This window comes from Pseudophryne corroboree, chromosome 1 (assembly GCF_028390025.1).
Source record: "Pseudophryne corroboree isolate aPseCor3 chromosome 1, aPseCor3.hap2, whole genome shotgun sequence".
In the NCBI taxonomy this organism is placed as follows: Eukaryota; Metazoa; Chordata; class Amphibia; order Anura; family Myobatrachidae; genus Pseudophryne; species Pseudophryne corroboree.
In genome coordinates this window covers 725,025,673-725,039,802 of record NC_086444.1, presented here as the reverse complement: position 1 = coordinate 725,039,802, position 14,130 = coordinate 725,025,673, and the positions used below count along the sequence as shown (strand labels likewise).

General features: G+C 44.9%; 1 protein-coding gene across 3 annotated transcripts in view; it reads left to right on the top strand.

Moving 5' to 3' along the window:
- ATP8B3 (ATPase phospholipid transporting 8B3) overlaps window positions 1-14,130 on the top strand; it is a 937,871-nt gene that overhangs the window by 167,048 nt on the left and 756,693 nt on the right. For all 3 annotated transcript variants that reach the window (XM_063915843.1, XM_063915834.1, XM_063915853.1), the window contains 2 exons: window positions 9,401-9,492; window positions 11,584-11,697. In XM_063915843.1, the coding sequence (XP_063771913.1) occupies window positions 9,401-9,492; window positions 11,584-11,697 (206 nt within the window). The remainder of the gene's footprint in view (window positions 1-9,400; window positions 9,493-11,583; window positions 11,698-14,130) is intronic.

Genomic DNA, 14,130 nt, shown 5'->3' with positions numbered 1-14,130 from the left:
CCCGTGGAAGAAACACCCTCTGCACTTCTGTATCCAGGATCATTCCCAGAAATGACAATCTCTGGGTTGGTTCCAAATGTGACTTTGGAAAACTCAGAATCCAACTGTGACTCTGGAGCAGTCACGTCATTAGAACAATGGACTGCAGCAGCTTCTCCTTGGACTATGCCTTTATCAGGAGATCGTCCAGATAAGGAATGATGTTCACACCCTGCTTGCGGATTAGTATAATCGTTTCCGCCATCGCCTTGGTAAACACCCTCGGTGCTGTGGAGAGGCCGAATGGCAGGGCCTGGAACTGAAAATTACACTCCAGCAATGCGAAGCGGAGATAAGCCTGATGCAGGAGCCAGATCGGAATGTAAGGGTACGCATCCTTGATATCCAGTGATACCAGGAATTCTCCCTCTTCCAGACCTGATATCACCACCCTGAGAGACTCCATCTTGATCTTGAACTCCTTTAGAAAGGGGTTCAATGATTTTAGGTTGAGAATGGGCCTGACCGAACCATCCGGTTTCGGTACCATGAAAAGGTTCGAACAGTAACCCTTGGTCAGCATGTAAGGTGGCACTGGCACAATGACCTGTGCCTCCACCAGCTTTTGGACAGGGTCGCGAAGCACTGCGCTGTCCTCCAACAGAGTTGGTAAGCCCGACTTGAAAAAAACGATGAAGAGGGAGACTTTGAAATTCCAGACTGTATCCCTGAGACACAATATCTACTACCCAGGGATCCAGGCCAGACGATACCCAGACATGACTGAACTGTCTGAGTCTCGCTCCCACATGTCCCACCACCGGGCCGTACAGTCCACCGTCATGCGGAGGACTTTGGGGTACTTGAAGCAGGCTTTTATTCCTGTGAACCTGCAGTGGCAGGTTTCTTGGACTTAACCCTACCTCCTTTAAAGACGGTATTGGACGGTCTGGCCTTTCTAGGCTTGTTAGGCCGAAAGGACTGCTGCGCAGCTGAGGAGAAGGATTTCTTCGGAGCAGGTGCTGCTGAGGGAAGAAACGGAGACTTACCCGCTGTATCGGTGGATATCCACGCATTAAGAACTTCCCCAAAGAGAGTCTAACCTGTATAGGGTAGCGACTCCACGCTCCTTCTGGATTCCGCGTCGGCCAACCACTGGCGCAGCCACAGTACCCGACGAGCTGAAACAGACATGGAAGAAATTCCCACGGCCATGAAACCCAAGTCTTTCATGGATTCTACCATAAAACCTGCAGAATCATGTATGTTGCGTAAATATAATGCAACGTCATCCCTAATCATTGTATCCCAATCCTCAAGCAAGTTACCCGACCACTTCACTATTGCCTTTGCAATCCATGCAGTAGCAATAGTGGGACGGAATATGGCCCCAGAGGCAGTATACAGTGATTTAAGTGTGTTATCAATCTTTCTATCTGCTGGCTCCTTTAAGGCGGTAGATCCCGGAACAGGTAAAACCACATTTTGAGAGTCTGGATACAGATGCGTCAACAATCGGCGGGTTTTCCCACTTTTTCTTGTCCTCTTCAGGGAAAGGAAAGGCCACCAGAACCCTCTTAGGGATCTGAAACTTCTTTTCAGGGTTAACCCATGCTTTTTCAAATATAGCATTCAGCTCCTTTGACGCAGGGAAGGTTAGCGAGGCTTTCTTGTTTTCAGTGAAAAAAGCCTCCTCAACCTGCTCAGGTGTAGTATCATTAACATTTAACACATCCCTGATAGCCTCTATCAACAATTGCACCCCCCTTGCAAGAGCTGCAGACCCCCGCATCACATCCCCATCACCATCTGTAGTGTCATTCATAATCAGTATCCGTGTCGTCTTGTGTAACATGCACCAGCGCACGTTTGTGGGAGTATATAGCGGGGTGTCCTGAGGAAGCAGACATGGGCCATAGAGCTCTGCAATACCTGGGTTGCAGATTCATTACTATCAACCCTGTCAGAAATCTGAGAAATCCAAGTTTTGATAGAGGAAAACCACTATGGTTCCCTTGCTGGTATCTGTGCTAAACCAGTGCTAACCTGATTACATGGAATGGGATCATCCTGGGAGGATAAATCCTCTGCAGCATATGACACAGTATCCCTAGATAGCTAAAGGAGACCACCAAACACTCCACACACACACAGGTGGGGCAGACAGAGTCCCCCCCCCCCCCACCAAGAACGGCAAGAGAGAGACAGAGATTGGAGCCAACCCATCACACAGCACTTTCTAGCAAAGGGAGACCCCTTGTTAGCGCTGACTGTGCACCTTAATAGGACACACAGTCTAATTACAGCCTCCCCTCCCTTCTACAACCCCCTGGTACCGTGTACTGACAGTTGGAGCTGATAGTTGGAGTTGCTGTGGAGGGACCTGTTCTTCCTCCCAGTGCTGTGCAGGCAGGAAAATGGCGCTGGAATGCTGCTGGGTCCGCTCTGAGGAGAAGCTCCGCCCCCTTAATGGCGCTGTCTTCCCGCTCTTCAGATGTTTATACTGGCCTGAGGACTTTTGCTGGCTGAGATCCGTGGACCCCGACAGGCTTGCTGACCAGTGTGGGGGGGTAAGTGCTGGCCCAGGGCGCCCCTCACAGCGCCGCACTATGTGCCTCTGGTACCTTCCTGGAGTGCAGTTAATACTGCGCTCCCTTCCCCTTGCCGCCATCTTCACACCGGCCCCGCTTCCTAGGGGGGTCGGTGACTCACCACTTCTTCAGCTCTGTAAGGGGGTGGCGGCATGCTGCTGATGTGAGTGATCCCCCGTGGCGGGGAACGATCTATCTCCTCAGGAGCTCAGTGTCCTGTCAGCGGAGATAGTGGTTCAGACCCCGCAGGGTGGACACTACTCCCCCCATTAGTCCCACGAAGCAGGGAGGCTGTTGCCAGCAGTCTCCCTGTAACATAATAAACTCTAAAATAAACTTTACCAGAGAAACTCTGTAGAGCTCCCCTAGCTGTGACCGGCTCCTCCGGGCACATTTTCTAAACCGAGTCTGGTAGGAGGGGCATATAGGGAGGAGCCAGCCCACACTCTCAAACTCTTAAAGTGCCAATGGCTCCTGGTGGACCCGTCTATACCCCATGGTACTAATGTGGACCCCAGCATTCTCTAGGACATAAGAGAAAGATGCTATATTTAATAGTTTTTCACCCACTAGGGTGACCTACAAATGAACCTGTATTTACAATATGCAGCTGTCAAGTGTTAAATGCTAGCTCAGTACTTTTAAAAGCTACATAGTTAATGACAGGGCAGAGTGTTTGTGGTATAGCAAGATGCCATGTGAGGGAGAGGCTGCCAGCATTGATAAAAAAAGAGAGATGATGGTTTCTGGTGTATCATGCCCATGCCCTTCTCAAGTGAAGTTTATTATTAAAATGTGTTCCAGATTTATGGTGCAGGCCAGGATATTGTCATACTTCCCTAATTTATATGACGAGCTGCTCCTCTCCCCACCTCAGGAGTGTGCTGCATTAGCCCAGTCACTGATGAGTCACAAGGAGGCAGAGACAATCTGTCTGCCCAAACCAGGCATAAAATGTAATGTCAGTTCATTCCCACGGAGCCAATTATCAGACTGAGGAGTGGTCCTACCTTTCAGGGTGTCTCCCTGTCAACAGATACCAGAAGCAAGTACTGTTCAGTATGTGTGCTACTGTACTTTCTGATTTTATTGTTAGAATTTCAAGAGAATTGTCTGCCAATTATACTCATTGTATGTAATTTTTTTTAACAAGTACTTAAGCATTGTGGTTGTTTTTCATTATTGAATCAAAGTTTTAATAATTTTCTGAGAGCCTAATTTGGAGATGTATGGAACCCTGTCTGCGTGTGTGCAGGGCCTGTTTTGCTCATGTGCAGAAAGAGTCCCGTGTCATCACATAAAGTACCCCCTGAGTTGCAGCCTGATAGGGGGTGGGGAGTGTGTGAAGATGGGCAGAGTTCCCGATAAAGGGGACGTGAGTCCCATATTATCTGAGAATGCCGTCAGCATTGACGTAACATTTATAATTTGCATACTATAAAAAATACAGAGCAGCTGATTGGTTGACATGGGCAACTTCTCCACTGGCTCACTTTTCCACTTTTATCACTGCTTAGTACATGTTCCCCTTAAGTAGCCTCAGGGATACTCAGATGGACAATGGTCTTGTAGATGATCTGTGATGCTGGCTAGGGGTGCCTATGTGACACTCTGACATGGATATCCTATTAACTTGGATTTATGGGGATATATGTGGCTATATAGGTACCATCACCCATATACTGGAGACAACCTGGGTGAGACACCTACATTTTCCCTAAAAGGAACCCTCACTTCTCACTAGCCGGCACAGTGCAGCTGAAAGGGTTTACAGCTTCCCCTTGCTTAGGATGCTAGGCAACGCCAGCCACCAAAGGACAGCAACTTGTGGAGCGCTAGGACCAAGGTGCAGACCTGCAGAGCAGGAGGAATCAAAGCTTCTGATTGGGTGATGCAGAGCGGAAAGAGTAGGAGGCGGGATTACCTCCTGAGGTGATTGCTGAGGAGTCTCCTGAGGTGACAGGGAGAGAGACGCTGTGATGAGTGGTGCTCTGAGGTAACAGCGCGGAGAGTGATGCTGCGCTGAGGTGATTCTGAGGAGAGACGGGGAGCTGAGAGCCGCCAGCCGCAACCCTGTGGGAGCCTGTACACATTATACGGGGAGGAGAGCATCAGTGTTCCCTTGAGAACAGCCAGAGCATCAGAGGGAGCGGTCATTAGAGCCTTGAAGCCGGGGACCTGGCCGACGACAGCTGTTGCTAGCAGGTATTCCAGTCAGCCACACTGACACCCCACCAGCTCTTTAGTTAGTAGCCATTACCACAGCAGTAGGGGACAAGAGGGAGAGATTAGTCCCCAATGTAATGGTACCATCCCCTCAGAGTCAGGGATAGTGCACCTACCTGTTCATAAGCACAATTGAAGCCCTTATTCTAGTCAGCTGCAGTCACACAGAGAGACTTAAAAAGGGGGCTTCTGCTAACTCTGCAATTCCTTTAAGCAGCAGTTTGAAAGCAAAGCGTGAAATAATACAGGAGCTGCTCCCAGACTGGTAGTGTGGAAGGGGAGTAACTTTAGTGCAGGGGCTGTGTTTCACCAGTGTGCTCTGCTAAGTGACAGCCACTACAGAAGAGAGTAGTGTGTGTTGACCAAATTATCACTCCGAACTCATTCCTTTACTTCTGCAAATCACCTGGGTGCCTATACTGCCGGAACCGAGCTAGGCACTCTGTACAGTGAGAGAAGTTTAAGTGCTATACTTCGCTATCCCCTGAACTACTTTCTTTAACTAGATGTATACTATCTGCTATTCCGCGTTACAGAACTGTGCTTAATCTGCTTACGCCGCACTACTGAACTGTGCTATATATTCTATTACTTGACTATGAGTTATTCGCTTACCTGTTAACTTTAAGACTGAGAGTGACCGAGGGTTTATAACCCCAATATTTAACGTGCCTCCTTTGCTGCTCAGAGGTAATTACTGAACTGAGTATAGGCTTTATGTAGAAGCAGCTTGCAGTGACTACTGCAGTTATTCTGCCACTGTGTGTACACATTAGTACATTTTAGTAAAGGAAAAGACCCGTAGTGTTGGAGTAAATGGTATAAGGTAATATACGAGTCTATTGTGAATGTACACTATTATTTGCCTTATTATACATCCTTGTTTGCATCGTTTCTCCTATGTGGAATTGTACTTGCCCTTGTAACCCGTCAATTTCATAGTGGTGATCAGCTGTTCCAGAATAAATTCTATGTCACTGTCCTAACGCGTGGTGACTATTATATTGGGTCCTCCGGGGCTGGGGTTCTTCATCCCTCTGCCTAGGGTTCCAGCAGTGAGTTCCGGTCCAAGAGGGAATCCAGGTACGTCCACCTACATCTTCATTGACATTACACCTCATACTCACCTGTGATAATGTCGATATTATCTTAGACCGAAAAGCTATACCTCTAGATACACTATTACCGTGGAGCCGCTATGGCCGCTAGACTGAACACGTGCTACGCACTTTGTACGCTATTTGCGTACAGAGTCCTTGCACGTGGTACGTACTTGGCGTACACACACCGCGCTGAGTGTACAGAGTACACACAGCGTATGCACACACAATTGATAACCTTTAAACCTAGTTAATGATACAATGTAATGATTTGATTACACTTTAAACCCTTAGCAGCAAAGTACTGCAACGATGTTATACCTTAAACCTTTAGCAGCGCTGACGGTATAAAGTACCCGCAGTGCGTACACCTTATCAATACCTATACACCTTTTACAGATAAATACACTCTAAGACCCTTGCAGGAAAGTGAAGACACAACACCGATTTGTAGTTGAAACCACAGGGTTCTAAGGCCACTTGTGGATTATTTCAAAAGGTAACACAGTACAAATCATACACTACAGGCTAACAAGTAAATCTAAAACAGAGTAATGGCTACAGAGAATGTACATACGTGAGAATGTTCGCAAGCGCAACCCGGCCGGTCCTCCGCTAGTCAGATAGAAAGCGTTCAGAGTCTTCTGACCGGCCAGGCAACAACAGTCTTTTTATACACAACTCATTGTCCATTGGACACAGGGATGTGTCTTTACATTACAGAAGAGGTCATAGGTGGATTTGAATAGGTGGGCGATGTCTTTCCCCAACTGCTCTGGTGGGTGGTATCCTCTGGATTCCCGCCGCATACATAATATACAGTAAATACAGTGAATATCTATATTCTACTTTTGCACATAACTATACGCAGGAACATGCGATCTTTCTCTAACCAACACCGGAATGTTACCCTCAAAATACCCTACAGCTGGATACTAGACATCACCTTCCAACCTTTATCTGACCCTTCCTATCATGCAAAGGCGAATCCCTTAGTCCTGGAACTGTTTAAACTATTGATACTCGCTGATGTGGTGTAGGGGAGCTATGGGTACAAAATGCACTATTTGGGTTAAATATGTAATGTTCTAATAACCCTCTATGCGTTCACAAACTCTACCGTAAATGCGCATTCCACGCGCTAAGGCGCATGGCCGTGGGGAGCTACTTTACGCAACTTGCGGATATGTGCACGCACGGCAGACTGAGTGCACGTGCAGCGGGCATGTGCATGGGGTTAGTACATGGTGTATGCATTACAATATTTTTCGACTTTGACACCTGTTACATCTATTCCATAGACACAGCAGTAATGTGAACTGCATCCATCTCTAAAATAGGCCGAGTCCGTGTTCTAAATTCTCAAGTGTCAAATGCTAGCTCAGTACTTTTTTAAAGCTACATAGTTAATGACAGGGCAGAGTGTTTGAGTAACATTATATCTTATTTACATAACTTAAGGAAATGTATTAATAAGTAAAGGGAAAACTGAAGACCTTTCAAAGAATCATGTCTTACTAGAGGTGCAGGTTGTGACAAGTCGAGGGCTGCCCAGTCTGTTACTGGGTCTGTAGTTTTGCCCGTCTTAGGATATTGACTCAAACTGTGTACTTTTTACTGCTTGTTTCTCTGCTTCTCAGTGCATAAGTGCAGTGAGAAGGGACTGTATGAGCAATGAATAGCCTGACTGCCTTTTATAATAAAGACTGTGGGGGGAATTAAAATGTTATCGTACCCCCTGATCTCCCGTCTAGAGAGATGGGAGATCGAGGGGCGATATTCAAATGCCCCCAGTTATCTTGCCCAGTACACTCGGGTTTAGACACGCACAGCACCTAAAACCGACTAAAGTAATTAGCGCCAGTGTGAAAAGACCCATTTGGGCGCCCAAACGGGTCTCTTTACGCACATTTCAGCTCGCTACCCCCAGGGGGAACGAGCTGAAATTAACTTGTCGCGCCCGTCCGCAGTAACATTAGAATACTGCCAGCGGGAGAGGAGGCGGAGATTTGAATCTTGCCTCATGAGTCTACTGTGTGTCCAATGTCATAACATACGTATTGATGTTGTTATGTTTGTCACCAGGTACTGCTTGGGGTTGTATTTGGAGCAGTGCCTTCTGTAAATATGTGATTTAAAGATGCAGGGAGAGAACCTTTCCCCACAGGTAGCTAATCCCACTACTAAACCGCACGGATGGAATGCCAAGCCTTGCAACACAGGAGGGCCTGCAGGAAGTCAGAAATCAGACATGACAACATCACCTCAGCAGTTGGCCCAGATCTCTTCCCATACTTCCCAGGACACATTTATATGCTGGGTTTAAAAATCCACGCAATCCCTGCACAGGACTGAGGAATAATAAAGAGCTGAACCAAAGACTCTATTCTTTGTTTTGTGTCCTTGTGGCACCAAGGGTGGAGCTGGCCAAGGACTCTTTGGATCCAGCTAGGCTCACAGGCAGCATGTAATTACTAGCGACATCCCCCATCAGCCCTGCTACAGCGCTGACAGGGGATGTCACTAGCGACCCACAGGTGCATGCATATCATGGGTACACACTAGACAATGTACCCAATATGTCGCACCGAACCGCGGGATCGGGCAACATATCGACTAGTGTTATCCCATCTTAAAAAGCTTCTTTCCTTGTGGAACCTGCAAATCTGTAAACTTGCAGAGAAGGGTTTTAAGACATGTAAGAGTCAAAGCCAAAAATTTTTTTTTATAAATTGTAACACATCACATGCAATATTTAGGATGACCTGTCTGTGTGGATTAAAGTATATTGGCAAGACAAAAAAGGTCCTGAAAATCTGTATCTTAGAGCACACTCATAATATTAAACATGGTTTGTGAAACCAGAGTCTTCCTCATCATTTTAAGAGCAAGCACAAGAGGCCATTTTAGCCCCTGTAGGTCCTGTACTATCACCTATAACACACAAACCAACTAATAAGAATGGAACCTTTTGGATAATCACTCTAAACACATTATGCCCCAGTGGACTGAATGAAGGGTATGTGATAACAGGGAAGTGGTTACAATACCGCTAGTCGGGATCCCAGACGTCACAATCCCGACTAGCGGTGAAATGCCGCCGCCAGAATCCCAGCGCCATAGGCTTTTCTTCCTCTGTGGGGGTCCTCGACACCCATAGAGGGAGACTATAACCTGTGGCGAGCGCAATGAGCTGCCGTGCCCACAGCATGGTGAGCGCAGCAAGCCCACAAGGAGGTTGCTAGTGCTCGCCCCGCTGTCGGTATACTGACGGCCAGGATCCCACCTGCCAGTTTTTCATTTTTTCATACCGATCCCAGATAACACCCTTCCTTTGAAAACATCCGCTAAAAGGGGTATTGACCTTTTTGTCTAGATGCTTGTGCATGCCTATGAACGTACCAGACGTCTGTCTTTACAGGACTCCACTCACCAGGTAGGCTGTTTCTGTTTCATGTAGCACAGTATTTACTGTTGGTGATATTATAACTGTTCTTTTGGCAGATTACACTTGGGAAGTCAAAGCAAATGGCAGAACATTTAATCGCTCATTTACAAAGAAGAGTTACTATTTTTTTACTAAGAAGAAATATGCTGTAAGTTTTATGCAGATATTCTCAGTTTAACAATAAATGCCAAAACTAAATGCACATACCTGTAACTAATGAAGAATCAATACTTTAAAACTAGAATGCAGTATGTAAAAAAACAAAAAAAATAATTAACAAAAAATGCAGAAAAGATTACACAGTTTACTATTACAGTATAAATTACAATTCTGTCTAAATAAATAGAAAGTACCACTGGCACTGTCAATGGGTAGAGCTGACAATGTGACATACAGAGTTACTCTCTTGCACTTTGTTAGCCCATTATCCACATACATTAAAAAGAACCCATCGTGGAGGGTGTTGCTGGAGTGACGAGGAGCCCCTGCACTAGGGATGGCCATCGACCATCGATTATTCGAAATTATCAATGGTCCATGACCGATGTTGAATACTTTTACCATTGATTGGGGAGAACCAGATGGTTTCCTGCCGTTGATGGCTCAGTGCTAACAAATGTATTTTTTCTTTTCACAAATTTCTTTTCTCAAATGGTTTTGCAACATCGAGGTTATCCATCAATGGTACCATCGATGGTGCCCATCAATAGATAACCCACCGATGGCCATCCCTACCCTGCACTATCACCTATAACAAGTGAAAGTATAGTGGGCTCCACCCACTCAGAGGCGTCACTCACCTCTGTAACAACCGGTGCGGCAGTGAGGGAAAAGGGGGCGGGCTTCTCGGAAATGGGCGGGGCTTAAATAGAGGGGCAGAGCTTCTCGGGCAGCACCCGTTTTTAGCCCATCGAAGGCACAAAAAGGGGGCAGGGCTTTGCGGGAGGGGACGGGGCTTTGCATCCTGACATCCATTTTTTTGTCACTGGGGGGTGTGGTAGGTGAGGGCTGACTCCCAGGGGTGCTGTCCCTGCAGTGCTGGCTCCTACACAGTGGCAGGAACCGAGTGCTGCACATAATATAACAGTGCAGCACTCGACTCCTGTCACTGTGCAGGAGCCAGCATTTTGGTGTCACCCCTCGGCGGGTGACACCCAAGAGCGTGCCGCACCCCTCTTGTGACACTGCTGCACCCACTTATACCCACTCCTAGCCAGAGTCCCAGATGAATGCTCTTCTGTTCCTCTTAAACTGCACAAACACTTCAGTCTACATGTACAACACTGATTATCCAGCACCTCTTTTAATCCAGACACATAAGGCAACCAGGGGAAGGGGTTAGGCTGTGGGGCGTAGATAAACTGCAGGAGGGCTCAGTTAGGCTGCTGTGTGGGAGTCAGGCTACTGGAGGTTTCGGGGGCTGTGGGGAGAGTAAGACTGTGGAAGGGCTCAGTTAGGCTGCGGTTGGGCTGTGAGAGGGAGTCATGCTCCTGGAGGTTTAAGATTAGGTGGTGAGTGGTGGGAGGCTTAGCCGTCGGGATGCCGCTGTATGTACCACCAATTTTTCAACTAAACGGATAATCCGACACAGTGCTGAAACCAAGGGTGCTGGATTATTAGTGGTGTACCTGTATAAGATTATCTGTCCAATCTTTCTGGCTAAAACGAAAATCTGGTAATGTATGGGAGCAAATGACAATTGACCATATGCTCCGATGGAAAACAGACAAAAATGGATGTTCAGACAAATTGATTAGATCAATTTGATTTTATTTAACTGAATTTATCCGAACAATCATTTTTGTAAATTTTGGCTTTTGGGAGCAAATGATTGATTGTTATTTGTCCCCATACATTACCAGATTTTTGCTCCAAAAAAGGTTGGACAGAATCTTATAGTGGGTATTCAGCTTTACAGTCCACGCAGACTCCATTGAAAGTTTGAGGTATGACCAATTACAAGCCACAGTCACACACTCGCTCCAATATGCCTGTATTAAAGACCCAGAGGGACCTGGGTGCAACTAAGTGGTAGGGCAGCTTAACGTCAAGATACATTTACTTCAGGGTTAATTATTGTAGTAATTTTTTTTTTAATATATATATATATATACACACACACACATACATACTAAAAACTACACAGGAGCCAATGATTAGATGATTAGAACACATGCTACTTCAGAACAAATGTTATTTGATAATGATCCTTTTTTTATTTTATGTTTCAATTTTCAAGGACAACAGTATTAGGACCAGTAAATACAACTTCATCACTTTCATTCCTCTCAATATTTACGAGCAGTTCCACAGGGCAGCCAACCTGTACTTCCTATTTATAATTATCTTGCAGGTAAGTGTTCCAATGTGTGCTTTGTTGAACTGTTTATTAACCCTGTGGTTTCCAAACTTTTTTGAATCACGGCGCCCTAGAATATCAGAATTTTTTTTTACGGCACCCCTAGGCCAAAAATTTCTTATTTAGAAATTTAGAAAGAAATATTACATTAAGTAGATCGCGTTTATATGTCATCCCTAGGGTCAGTTGTGTGGTGAGGGACAGGATTTGCTTCTGTTTGACCACATATTTTATGACTGGCAGCCAGCAGCACTGATTTTGCTTATTATATTGACCATGAATAATTTGAATTGGTCCTGGACCACCAACCCAGGGCACCCCTGCAAGTGTCCCAAGGCACCCCAGGGAGCCAAGGCACACAGTTTGGGAACCTTTGTATTAACCTAAAGACCCATTACTGTGGAAATAAAGTATGGTGAAATCTCCTGTGACTGAACCTTGCTAGCTAATTTAGTCATCCGTCTTATAGTTGAAGGGATGTAGTTAATATCCCGGCGGTCGGATCACGACCAAAGAGAATGCCGACAGCTGCACCAGGGCAATTCCCACTCCTGGGTGTCTACGACAGCATGGCGAGCACAGCGAGCCCGCAAGAGGCTTTCTTGCACTCGGCCCGCTGCTGGCATGCTGACTGCTGGGATCCCGGTGTTAGCCGGCATTCCATCCCCAACCCAAGTTGACATTGGTGAGGGATTAATTTCAAGTGAGATATGCTGTATATATACATACAGAAAATTCAGCACTCACCATAGCAAGCTCACTTATCCTCAACACATCAATAAATAAATGATGGGGGTTTAGTTAGTGAATTGGCCAATGCATAGAAGCCTGCAAACCGATCGCCAAGGTACCCCATCTTCATGCAGGTCCTACACTATCACAGAGTCTTAAAACCTGGCAACTGTTTCACACATAATATAACTGCAAATATGCCTATTTGGCTTAATGTGCACCTGCCAAATACCTTGTGGCTTTTAAAGGTACACTAGTCACCTGACATAATGTGGTTAGGATAAGTGAGCTTTCTATGGTGAGTGCTGATTTTTCTGCTTGTATTTATTTAAGTAGTGGTCATGGGCTACATGCACCCCACCCTATGAGTGGTAAGTGCAGTCATATACCCCGCTTCTGGGGTGGCGAGTGCTGTGTTTTATACCTGTTTGTGTATGTGTGTATATATATATATATTTTGAATAAAAGGTAACCTTTTATGCGCTGTACCATAAGTCTCCAACCACTAAGAAATACCTTCTGTCCGATAAGGTATATGGGATAAATATAAAAGGAAAAAGGATTCTAGTGGGAGCCAATTTGCCTTTAAGATAATTTTAAAAATTATTTATTCATGTACATACTGGCATTTACAACTTAAATATCCATCAAATAAGTACAGATTACTAAAAAATTCTATATAATGGTATAACAAGTATAAAAATCTTTCAATTTAAGAGGGGATTTCACAGTCAGGTGGTCACAATCAGAATTTTGAAGGAATATGTCTCCAACCAGAAGTTTGTGGTGAAGGATTTTGTCCGAAATCACGAAACCCAACGCGTTTCGTCCGTTAGGACTTCATCAGGGGTTAACAATCAATTTTTTTGATAGATTGGGTTACCAAATTTTTGACAGGTTAGGGCTCAATGTTATATCCAGTCTCAAGTACGTTTTCAATTTATTTGGTATCTAAATAGATTTCATCATAATATAGAATGACATTTTTTCGAAATTAGTTGAAGTTATATTCCCTAATTTTTTCAGGGATAATGAAAACTTTATAGTCCACCACGACTTCAATAGATTTCACCAAGTTATTTTACTAGATGCCCAATCCTGAATAATGCAGTACCTCTTTAATGGGACACAACCTCCTCACAGGATCACCACCGTTGCGGTGTCAACCTGTCAAAAATTTGGTAACCCAATCTATCAAAAAAATTGATTGTTAACCCCTGATGAAGTCCTAACGGACGAAACGCGTTGGGTTTCGTGATTTCGGACAAAATCCTTCACCACAAACTTCTGGTTGGAGACATATTCCTTCAAAATTCTGATTGTGACCACCTGACTGTGAAATCCCCTCTTAAATTGAAAGATTTTTATACTTGTTATACCATTATATAGAATTTTTTAGTAATCTGTACTTATTTGATGGATATTTAAGTTGTAAATGCCAGTATGTACATGAATAAATAATTTTTAAAATTATCTTAAAGGCAAATTGGCTCCCACTAGAATCCTTTTTCCTTTTATATATATATATATATATATATATATATATATATAAATAAGTGGGGGAATAAGGGTACCGGCGACTGGTGTTGTTTAAAAGGCAATAGGTAAAAAAATAGATTTAAAAGCCAAAAACTATATAATAATACAAACAAGCTTTAATATCACATAAAAGCGGATCAAAACATGAAAACACTG